Source organism: Rosa rugosa, chromosome 3, assembly GCF_958449725.1.
Source record: "Rosa rugosa chromosome 3, drRosRugo1.1, whole genome shotgun sequence".
Classification (NCBI taxonomy): domain Eukaryota; kingdom Viridiplantae; phylum Streptophyta; class Magnoliopsida; order Rosales; family Rosaceae; genus Rosa; species Rosa rugosa.
In genome coordinates this window covers 14,435,224-14,446,991 of record NC_084822.1, presented here as the reverse complement: position 1 = coordinate 14,446,991, position 11,768 = coordinate 14,435,224, and the positions used below count along the sequence as shown (strand labels likewise).

At 41.3% G+C, this 11,768-nt stretch overlaps 1 protein-coding gene across 3 annotated transcripts; it reads right to left on the bottom strand.

Annotated features, from left to right (window-relative positions):
• Positions 1-2,754: 2,754 nt before the first annotated feature.
• On the bottom strand, positions 2,755-9,812 carry LOC133736401 (TMV resistance protein N-like). 3 transcript variants are annotated; one of them, XR_009859538.1, is made up of 7 exons: positions 9,140-9,812; positions 7,892-9,002; positions 7,397-7,672; positions 5,779-7,303; positions 5,542-5,679; positions 3,190-4,669; positions 2,787-2,893 (listed from the first exon to the last, which is right to left on the bottom strand). XR_009859538.1 is itself a non-coding variant. In XM_062163876.1 (5 exons), exons 1-4 carry the CDS (start codon positions 9,712-9,714, stop codon positions 5,795-5,797), a joined length of 3,471 nt encoding a protein of 1,156 aa, XP_062019860.1. In that variant the 5' UTR covers positions 9,715-9,812; the 3' UTR covers positions 4,693-5,679; positions 5,779-5,794. The 3 variants fall into 3 exon arrangements, 1 of the variants encoding a protein (XP_062019860.1); XR_009859537.1 differs by lacking the exon at positions 3,190-4,669 and having other exon boundaries at positions 2,755-2,893; XM_062163876.1 differs by lacking the exons at positions 2,787-2,893; positions 3,190-4,669 and having other exon boundaries at positions 4,693-5,679.
• Positions 9,813-11,768: the final 1,956 nt, after the last annotated feature.

Here is an 11,768-nt window from a genome sequence, read left to right as displayed (position 1 = left end):
GGTGTAAAATCCCCAAGTCTTGAAGCAAATAACGTAGCCAAGTTAATTCACAGCAAGCTCCTGTCATATCACGATACTCTGCTTCAGCTGAAGAAAGAGAGACTGTTTTCTGACGTTTTGACTTCCATGAAATTAAAGAAGGCCCTAGGAACACACAATACCCTGTAGTAGACCTTCTTGTAAGTGGACATCCTGCCCAATCTGAGTCACAAAAAGCTCGTAGCCGAAGATCACTATTTGAGGAAAAGAACAAACCTTGACCAGGAGCTGACTTGAGGTAGCGTACCACTCGCAAAGCTGTTTCCCAATGAGCTTTTCGAGGCTGATGCATAAACCTGCTTAATATATGAACAGGATATGTAATATCCGGCCTTGACACTGTGAGATAAATCAATCTTCCAACCAAACGCCTATACTTCTCTGGATCTTTGAGTAACTCAGTCTTATCTGACAACTTTAATCCACGTTCCATGGGTGTGTCAACAGGAGCAGCACCCAATAATCCTGCATCTTTTATAATTTCTAACGCATACTTGCGCTGACAAATAAATATCCCTTTCTTAGATGCTGACACTTCAATGCCAAGAAAATACTTTAAATTGCCAAGATCTTTCAAACGGAATGTTTTATGCAAAAATTTCTTGACATCAGCTATACTCACAGGATCATTGCCAGTAATTAATATATCATCAACATATATCAATAAGACTGTAAAAGACTTGCCTTGCCTCCTGGTAAAAAGAGAGTAGTCTGCTCTAGATTGCACAAAGCCAGCAGACCGAATAACTTCTGAAAATCTAGAAAACCACTGCCTTGAAGCCTGTTTCAGACCGTACAAGGATTTATGCAACCGACAAACCAAATGCTCCTCCCCCTGTCTCCGGAGCCCAGGCAGTGGAGACATATAAATTTCTTCATCCAGGTTGCCATGGAGAAAGGCATTGTTGACATCGAGTTAATAAAGGGACCAACCACGAGACGCAGCGAAAGCAAGGAGACAACGGACTGTAACAATTTTAGCAGTAGGAGAGAAGGTGTCCTGATAGTCAATACCTGCTAATTGCGTGAAGCCTTTGGCCACCAACCTGGCCTTGTATCGTTCAATCGAACCATCAGACTTGTGCTTGACCTTGTAAACCCACCTACAACCAATAGGGATCTTCCGAGGGGGCAACGTGGTAAGGGTCCAGGTACCGTTGGCCTGCAAGGCCTCCAATTCGGAACGCATGGCATCCTTCCATTACGGAACAGTAGCCGCCTCAGAATAAGAGGTCGGTTCACAGACGGCACTGAGCTGAGCCACAAAAGAGGAGTAGGCAGGAGTGTAACGATGATAAGAGACATAATTTGCCAATGGATACTGCGTACCTTTGGAAGGACCTGGCGGGAAGGAGGGCGATTGGTAAGTGCAAGCATTGGATTGAGGCTTGGAGAAGTCGATATCGGTGAACCGAGCAGGCAGCGCAATGGAGCGGGTGGAGCGACGGAGCCGTGGTGGGCCGGGAGGAGGCGGGTCGGAAATAGCTGCGGGTGGAGGTGAGGGAGGAGGAGACGGAGAAGATGGTGGGGATGGGGACCATCCTGGCACCGGGGACGACAGGGGGGTAGGAACAGGGGTGGAGAAGGACGAAGGAGGTGGGACAAGGGGCGGTGGAGCAGGCGGCTTGGGTCGCCGGGAATACTGACGGATGGGAGGCGGAGGAGGCGGAGGCGGAGGCGGAGGCGGTAAAGAGGAAGCTCCAAGATCGGCGTCTATGGCAGGACGGGAAGGACGAGAAGAAGAAGGACGCGTGGGAGGGACCTGGGAGTCAAGATCGGTGTCTATGGAATTAGGGAGAAGTGGAATTGGGCCTGGGTCATGGGCCAACGGGGCAAAAGGAAGAGTGGGCTGAGTGGAGGCATAAGGAAACACATCTTCATGAAATCTAACATCTCGACTGGTAAACACTTTTTTAGTCGTTAAGTTAAACAGTTTGAAGGCTTTTTGGCCCACCGGGTAACCAATGAAAATGGAAGAAATTGCTCGGGTATCAAATTTATGAGTAGGGTGCACATTTGTGGCATAAGCTAAGCATCCAAAAACCCGAAGATGAGAAAAAGAAGGTGGTTTTGTGTAAAGAAGCTCGAAAGGAGTTTTGTAAGAAAGGATGGGAGAGGGCAATCGATTGATTATGTGGACGGCTGTGAGAACACACTCCCCCCAAAATTGTGGAGGAAGATGAGCCTGAAATTTTAAAGCACGAGCCACCTGGGTAATATGGCGATACTTGCGCTCCACAACCCCATTTTGTTGAGGCGTGTAAACACAAGAATGTTGGAAAATAACGCCATTATCTTGAAAAAAAGAGCTAAGTGAAATAAATTCACTACCATTGTCACTTCGGAAAGTTTTAATGCGAGAGTCAAATTGAGTGAGAATGTGAGCAAAAAAACGCTTCAAAAGTGGTTGTGTTTCATCTTTGTGCCGCATTAAGAAAACCCAAGTAAATCGGGTGAAATCATCCATAATGGTAAGGAAATAAAAAGCACCAGAAAGAGAAGGGTGTCGATAATGACCCCAAATATCACAATGAATTATTTCAAATGGTCTTGTAGAAGAAATAGAACTAGAACTGAATGGTAATCGACTCTGCTTAGCCAAAGGACACACAGGGCAATTATTATTTGGATGAATGGAAAAATGCAAGAAATTTTTTGCTATGTGACTTAAACATGGAGAGGAGACATGACCCAAGCGATTATGCCAAAGATTGGTGGAGGAAAGGACAAGGTTGCAAGATGATCTGGAAGGAGTGGTAATGGAAGGCCTGGTTCGTTCCGTCGCTAGTGCCACCAAATAGTATAGCCCATCACGTTCTTTACCCAAACCAATCGTCCTCTTCGTAGCCAGATCCTGCAAAACACACCAATAAGGATAGAATGTTACTGAACAATTCAGACCTCTTGTCAAGCGGCTAACCGACATTAAATCAACTTTGAACTTCGGCACAAACAGCACATCATGTAGATAATATACGGTACTCAGAGGCAAAGAACCTGTGGCTTCAATATGCAATTTTTGTCCACTAGGTAGCAAAACAGGTGGTAATGCACAATTTTTATGTTTATTCAATAATTTAGAGCACGAAGTAATATGATCTGTCGCCCCGCTATCAATTATCCAATTGCGGGAAGCGACTCTAGACAAACCTGGTTGCGTTACTGCATTTGCCTTAGAGCTCGAGTCAGTATTTGGATTGGGCTTTTGGGCTTGTTGGAGAGCAGCTAAAAACTGTGTGAATTGGGCCTCAGATAAAGTAATTGCTTATCCACTCTCCTCTTCTACGATGCCTGTCGCATGAACCTGGTTAGCAGAAGGAGAGGGCGCGACTGGTGTGGCAGTGTGCTTCTTGGGGAAATTTCCCGATCCTTGTTTTGCTTTGGGATGACCTGGAGGAAAACCAATTAGGTGAAAACATGTTTGGACCCAATGTCCTGGATCACCACAATAGGTACAGTGCGACCTTCCCCTTCCTCGATCTGAACCAAAACGCGCGGTGAAGCCGCGTTCGGCATCTCGTCCGGTCTGAAGATTCGGTCGGTCACCACGACCTCCTCTGCTGCCGATCTGGTTCGGCCGGCCGCCACTCCGGACAGCCATGGCGGCGGTGCTTGAACTGGACTCCGCCGCTGCAACGAAACTTTGTTTTTCTTCTTGTGCAACTGCAACATATGCTTGTCTGACACTTGGAAGGGGATTCATCAAGAGGATTTGACCGCGGGTTGCACTGTAAGTCTCATTTAATCCCATCTAGAATTGCATGAGCTTTTGTTGATCTGCCTGTGCTCCTTGTGATGCTTCTGAATAGGATGCCAATTCATCCCACAAACTTTTCAGTTTCGTGTAGTATGCAGAAACTGATTGTTGTTCTTGCCTGAGTGAAGCGATGTCTCGCTGAATTTCAAATATGCGAGGTGCATTGCCTTGTGAAAAACGCTCACTTAGATCTTCCCATACCTCATGAGCTGTAGGATAGTAGATGATACTGTCAGCAATTTCAGAATTGACTGTGTTAACGATCCATGAATGGACCATGTCATTGCATCTTGACCAGGTTGCATATTCTTCTGGGTCAGCTTCGGGTGATGGAACTTTGATTGAACGTACCATTCACAAAACCGAGCTTGTTTTTAGAATTGAGAGCCATTGTCATAGCCCTCTTCCAACCTGTGTAATTGTCTCCATTCAATGGTTTGGAGACTAAGACCAATCCAGGATGATCGGAATGGTGAGTGAAGAATGGATTTGAGATATCAGATGTTGGATTATTTGACTTGCTGGAATTGGGTGGTGGTAATGGGACGTTATCACCAGCCATGGTGATTATGGCTTTTGTGAATTTGTTGCTAGGAAGGCTAGAGAAGAGTCAGGATTGTGAGTCCTGCTCTGATACCATGTAAAACAACAAAGACAGATTTGCTGGAGAGATAATTGCTCTATTGATCTGTAGCACATATATACAATAATACAGCTTGATTCTAGGATACAAAACAAGAAAGCTATTCTAGCCCTATTAATGTCTAATAATATAGAATCAATGTGATGATATAGAGTGAATGTGTTAAATGTTAACAGCTATACAAGATGCTAATTTTGCTCTACTTTCCAACACATTCCTCAGGGCATTCCCTGCAATGACAATAAGGGAGGAAAATAAACATTATGATGAGTTAACCTGTCCTTCTTTTAACTCATTAATGAAAGAAAGGTTTCAAACAAAAAAAAAATCATTTCATTTAGCAGGAACTCAAACCACCTATCTGATGTACATTATTACATGATTCCGTCAGGTCAACAAAAAACTGTAGTAATGACAGAATCATCTAAAGTTTCAAATATTCATGGCGTGAATATCTCTACACCAGAACCTAATCAAACTTCCTCCAATGAGTCTTTGCATCTGGTACAAATTTACATGGCATTTACTAAAATCAATCAACCATGTGAAACCTGACATTTGGAGAATCTAGTAAACTGAAGTAATGCTATACTGCATCAGCAGCATAATCTGACACTAAGATTAGCAATCCAGGAAACTAAACTAATTAAGCGAAAGTAAGGGCTTTTATTCTTTCTCGCCAACATTTCTAAGGCCCATAAGCGAATGTATTTATTAGCAGTTCAATCCGAAATCAAAAGAGCAGCTGTGTATTAATAGAGTAGCAGCATACCTTTGGATGAGGGAATAAATTCAGAAAACGATGCTATATAATCAGAAAATAGAAAGACCTTGAAAGTGGCTATCGGACGAGAAAACGTCTACAAGTTCATCGATGAGTTTAGTGAAGTAGATTTAGTGCACTAGATCAAGCTTCGAAATTACAAATTTAATACTCCTTTCACTGATGCAATTTTGCATTTATTAGTTACACGGAATTGGGCATGGTAAACTAGTTCAACTCTATCCACACATATGAAGAATGCCAACAAAGAGTTAATATTACAAAACAATTTTGAAACTCCAAAGATATCAAAGAAAGGGAGGATTTGAAAATGTAAACCTGTATTCGTCACACTGGTCCGTAGACAATGCTATGCTGCATCAGTAATAATTACAGCTTTTCGTTCTCCAGTTGTGCATCAGTATATAATTCTTTGCAGTTAGTCCTCTGTTTGGGACGATAATTGTCCCAGAAGTCCTGCAATAGCATTATTGTGCAGATGTCAGTCGTCCGTTTTGCTACAAATGTCAGTTATTATCTCTGAAATGAGGAAATTTTCACAAAAGGAAACGATACCTTATAAACATCATCATTAGAAATCGCACTGGTGAGAACGGATTAGCTTCATACAAACGTCTTCATTGGGTGGCATTACAAGGTGGACCCCACAGCTTTTGAAGGGGTTCGCCGAAGGATAAGAAGGATAAATAATGACTCGACATGTAAAAGGGGGCAATGGATGCATACAACCAAGTCGCCACATTTCATGGAATGGAACATAGTGCAGCCACACATGATTTGACTCTGCTGATTCAACTCGCTGTGTGTGGAGATTTGAAACACGTACTTCATTGATGTGAATATGGACCTCAAATTCAGTATGTTGCAGCTTTTGATCAACAGCAACACAGAGAGCCAATCCTGTGTTCTCCCATTTGAAATTTGCAAGTGTTTCAATACAAAATTCAAACCGTCGATGCCCCATGAAATCCATTTGACAATTGAACCACTTTGGAACCTCGCTTCTTGGAACTGGAAATGTAATTCTGAATTTGAATTGCTGAGAAGATAGGAGTCGAGAGAAGAGATCAGCGTCCACCTCATCATCATCCTCGTTTGCCATCTCAACCAAATTTTGACAGAGTCTCCAGCAATTAGTCAAGTCCATCTCCTCAATCATTATTTGTGATTCTTTACGTTCCAAAATGTTTGACAACTTCAAAATTCGTTCCAATGATACACAATCCCTCAACAACAACCGGCTAATACTTGGTCGAAGCTTTGGAATTTCTACGAGCCTCCTGCAGCCTCTCAAATTGAGTTCCCTCAACTTGACAAATTTGTTGATGCATTCGGGAAGAATAACAATGGGGCTTCCTCTTAAATCAAGTATATCTAAAGTGGATGCACAATCAAGGGACGCGAGGAAATCAATATTAGATAAATTGCATCGGCTCGCACGGAATCGATGTAGCCAAGGAAGCGCCGAATTGAATTCAGTGTCTGGCTCTGGCTCCAATGAACTGCCTGCACGCCATCTCTTTCTTTTCGATAAAGAGTCACGGTTGTCATGTGAAACCTTTGAGTAAGTTGGAAGCACTTCAGAGTCCAACTTTTTTGGGAATCTTACGAGTTTTGGGCAGTCGTACAAACCAACGTCCTTCAAATTTTGCAATTCATAAATGCTGCAAGGTAGATCTGTGAGGTTTCCACAAAATCGTAACTCCAACCTTTCAAGGTTGATTAGATATCCAATGGATGAAGGCAATGCTTTGATGCCAGTGCCCCATAGATACAAGGATGTCATGTATTTCATCTCTCCCACAATTTCAGGGAAACTCTCCAGCCTCATGCAATGGTCAAGATTAATGTCTTTCAGGGATCTCCAGTTGACTTTTTCAGGTAGCCTCTCAAGCTTATAGCAATGCTGAAGATTCAGGTGAACAAGCTTTTCGAGGGATCCAACCGAAGAGTGAACCTCCTTTAACCTTTCACACCTACTTAGATCCAGGAACTCTAACTTTGGGCTTCCAGACAGGTCTGGGCTTTGTACTAGGAATTTACATATCCCCAAATTTAAGGATTTCAGATTTTGCATATTCTGTCATACCAAAGAAGAAGAAGAAAAATCAAATGGAAAATTAGTAAGGTGTAAAGATTTTAATAAAGTAAACTCTTGAAAATCTATAAGTACCTTGGATCCTTCTCCAAAACGTGAGATGTGGCTGCAAGGCATACTAAGTTGAACCAGATTCTTCATATTAAAATCGGAGGGCAAAGATTGTAGTGGACAGCTAGACCAATCAAGTAACCGCAACTTATTCGGATAATAATCAACCTTTCCACAAAATTGTCCATTGACATTTATAAAAATTTTAAGATTTTTCATCTTTTTGAAGCATTTAGGACTCAGGCATTTCTCATCTTCTTTGGACATCTTTATCATCATGCCTTCAATTTTACTTGTTCCCTAGTATGAAAAACGCAATCTTATTAGCAAAATGAGTACTTATGTAATAAAATGCAAGTCTTTTGAGTTTTATTCTTTCTTTAAGAATTCAACAGAAAATCATATAATACATATTACCCGGATATTGGTTGTCGAATTGGAATAAACTACACACATAGAGAATCAACCTGACCTGACTCCATGTCTATATGTAAATCTGAGCATATAGGAACTACTTACTGTGTTTTCTGTTAGAACCTCCTGCACATCCTTGTGATGCCATAATCTGCTTCGCTTACCGGGCTCTGTAGACTCTTGCTGAACTATATATTTTCCCATCTCATCTAGCAAATCATGCATGCAAATACGACCATATCCATCAACATTTATGAGCGCCTTTTCTTCAAGAACTTCAATACTATGCTTGGGGTTGTTGCGGTCGCAACCTTCTAATATTTGTATCACATTTTTTGTATTCCAACCTCTGAAGAAACAAGCAATGTCGAGGAAAACTTCTTTCACTATTTCTTCCAGTCCATCATAACTGACTTTGAGAATATCTCGAATGTCTTTGGGAAGATTTCTTTTATAACCATCTAACATAGCATGCCATTCATGTATACGTCTACCACATAGATGTGAACCCAAAACTACCAGGGCTAACGGAAGGCCATGAGCATATCTAACAATGGTGCTAATCCAGAGTTTCTCATCGTCATCATGATTTCCTTTTTTCTTGAAGGCATTTAACCTGAAGAGCTCACAACCTTCGTGATGATCTAGTTCCCTGACCTTGTATATAGGATTGACTTCGTGAACAGTCAGCAAACGCTTATCTCTTGTTGTTATGATAATTCTGCTGCCACGACCAAACCAATCTGGAGCTCCGGTTAATGCGTCTAACTGGTCCGATTTATTCACATCATCAAGAATTAACAGAATCCTTTTATTTCTCAACCTTTGACGCAACAAATTGATTCCTTTATCAACATTGATTACTATCAGTTCTTTGCCCCCTAGAATCTCTGAAAGAATAATGTTTTGTAGGTTGACTAAACCTCCATGTTGCTCTGAACCTCCTCTAACATTTTCCAAAAAGCAGTGACATTCAAACTTATGGGCAATTGTATTGTAAACAGCTTTAGCAATTGTTGTCTTCCCTATTCCACCAATTCCCCATATCCCTACCATGCGTACATCACTTCCCCCAACATCTAAAATTTCAAGCATGTCTTGTACCCGAGAGTCTATCCCAACTGGACACTTTGCCACATCCAAATTGGTACGTTCTTTTAGTTGTGCAGAAACCTCTTCAACAATTATATCAATAAATTTAGATTCATATTCATGCCTGTCATGTTAAAATCAAATGAAACATTTAATAAAAATAAAACCTTGCTACTTCGAAAAAGAGCATAGTATTGTATAATACACACCAATAAAAGAACTGACAAATTTGCTATAAGTAAGATTAAGTGCATGATATACCCCTGCGAGAAAGGCCACCCAGTCAAATTTGCTGCTTCTGAAAGAGCTGCTCTCCATCTCAACACCTTGTCCATTTCACCTTCGAATATGCGTTCATGCTCTGCAAGTGCCTCACCAAATTTACCTCTTTGGTGTCTTACATCGGAGGGATTTACTTTGTAAAAGATTGGCCGAACCATTTGGTTCTTTGATCTTCTACATTCAAGGATATGAACCAGTTCATCCAAACACCACTTGGAGGATGCATAGTTTTCAGAGAACACAACGAGAGAGAGCTTTGATACTTCAATTGCTTGGAGAAGTGCTTCTGATATTTCTTCTCCTCTTGTAAGTTCATCATCTATGAAAGTGTTGATCCCCCTATGAACCAAATACCTGTTCAGATGACCTGTGAAACCGTAGCGAGTATCCTCGCCTCTGAAACTCAGAAACACATCGTGTGTGTATGAACTGGTGGAAAAAGGAACAGAAGAGAATGAGGAAGAAGCTCTCAATTGGGTGGCCAATATTGAACCTGAGTTATTGTTTGATTGCTGATGAAATGAAGAAGGTGCGCACTGATCACAGTTTTTCATGTGAGCTTCGATCAACGGCAATGTGAAGTCAAGCGAAACTACCAAGAAAAGAAGAACAGGTAAAGGTCATCACAGTTTTGAACTTCTTTTCGTTTTTTCAATTTTTGCCTCTAGATAAAGTGGACCGATGAGTCATGTGACCACCGAAAGAGGATTTCACATTGACCCACTAATGAGTGGAAGTGACCAACCAACCAGCTCTGGATTTAGTGGTTAAAGAATAAACTCAATAAAGAAAGAAGGTTTGTTTATATTCTAGAATTTGGTGGTGAAAATGAACATGACAGTATGACACTATGACAGCCAAGAGACTGAAGAGAGATTGGTTCTTGAATTTGGTGGTGAAATGATTGACGACACATATATTGACTGGTTGAAGCAAATGTAAAATAGAAGCACCTCCTGACTTATTTGATTTTTTTTTTTTTTAATGAGCCGAAAGATTACAACATACCCTAGAGGTCAAAACCTAGCTCGTATACTTGAAAGGGAATTGGCTCCATGCATTAATTTATTTAATTCTCACTAGGAGAGGGATGATGAATCGTTCTTTTACACATGAATTGATTAGGTTCTTGGACTAATAATAAACAAGTGGATGAATTTGGAAATGGACTTCCGACCAACTATTTTATCTTTTTCTTTTATCGTTGATTAAAAGATGCTTTAAATCCGCATCGAAGGCATCTCTCCCTGTTTCTCACTTTATTGTGCAAAATATATCTTAAGATTAGTTTGGCGTTTTGCTTCAAGGTTTTAGTACCGGCCAAGACCTCTGTATTGCCAGGAAGCTGGTCTCAGACCATTATTGGTGGAAAGTGACCCTTATTTTATGTGATGTTTTTTTTTTTTTTTTGGAAATGGGGATCAATTAAGCTGCCCCAAAGCTAGCCTAAAAGGCTGAAAATAGAACCAACTATTAAGTCTGATGGACAGGCCCAAACAGACAAAAAGAAAAATAAACTTAATTTCCAACTGAGCTCAGAAAAGCCAGTATAAGAAAATTAACCCTTGTAAAACAACTATTGCATAGGCCCAAAGAACAAGCTCGATCCAAAACAGAAAACCTAGTTACTGCAGACCACCTCGCGTCGCCGACCACGTAGAATCGCCGATGTGTCGCCGGAAGCAGAACACCAAGTAGTTCCATGATGAATAACCGATGCCAATCAAAACCCAGAACACAAATCATAGGAAAACCAACAACCCAGGGAAGGATATCCCTCAAAACAACCTTATACTGTCCACCATCAAGACCCAAACCAAGAAAGAGTCGTGGCTGCCGAAAGAGGACCGAGAACCAGAGCCGAGAACCAGAACCATGGAGAATGGGGGGTGATGAACCCATGCGTGAGCACCCATACTCACCTAGGTAAGTACCTTGCACTTTATCATCGCAGCCACAGTAGCTCTCATGGAGGTTGACAGTGAAATGAGAAGAATTGTTTTGGGGTTGGGTAATCAAAGATCTGGAAAGATGTGGGATTGATTGACATTGAGAAAGAAAGAAAAAAAGAGGTGAGGAACAATGTCCTCCCGATCTGGACAGTGCCAGGAATGAACTGGACATAGCCAGAAAATACCACAAAGGGAGCAAAAGAAACACCACAAAGGTGAGAGAAGAGCAGCAGATTCTTGAGGATGCTGAAAAGGATGAAGGAGAAAGGACCTCCCCCCAACTCTTAGGCCTTCAATCTAGATCCCAAGGGATTAAGATTTGGGCAAAAGAGAAGGGGGAGGGGGATTTTTTCCAGATCTACTTTCTCTCTCTACAATTTAGAGAGAGAGGGTCTCGACTCCTTCTGAGAGAGTTGTCCTAGCTAATCTAAAAAACATGAATTGAGCGAGTTGTCCTAGCAGATCTACTTATGTGATGTTGGTCAACAATAAGCAGCAGATTTTTAATACTCTCCAGCTCAACCTTAATTTATCACTAGAAATGGTACCCTTTTCTGCGGGATTTGTTGTTGGTAATAATCAATAATAATGAAAGATATAACTGAAAATGACTTCATTCTTAATTAAACTGATAAAATACCGTATATATATTACAT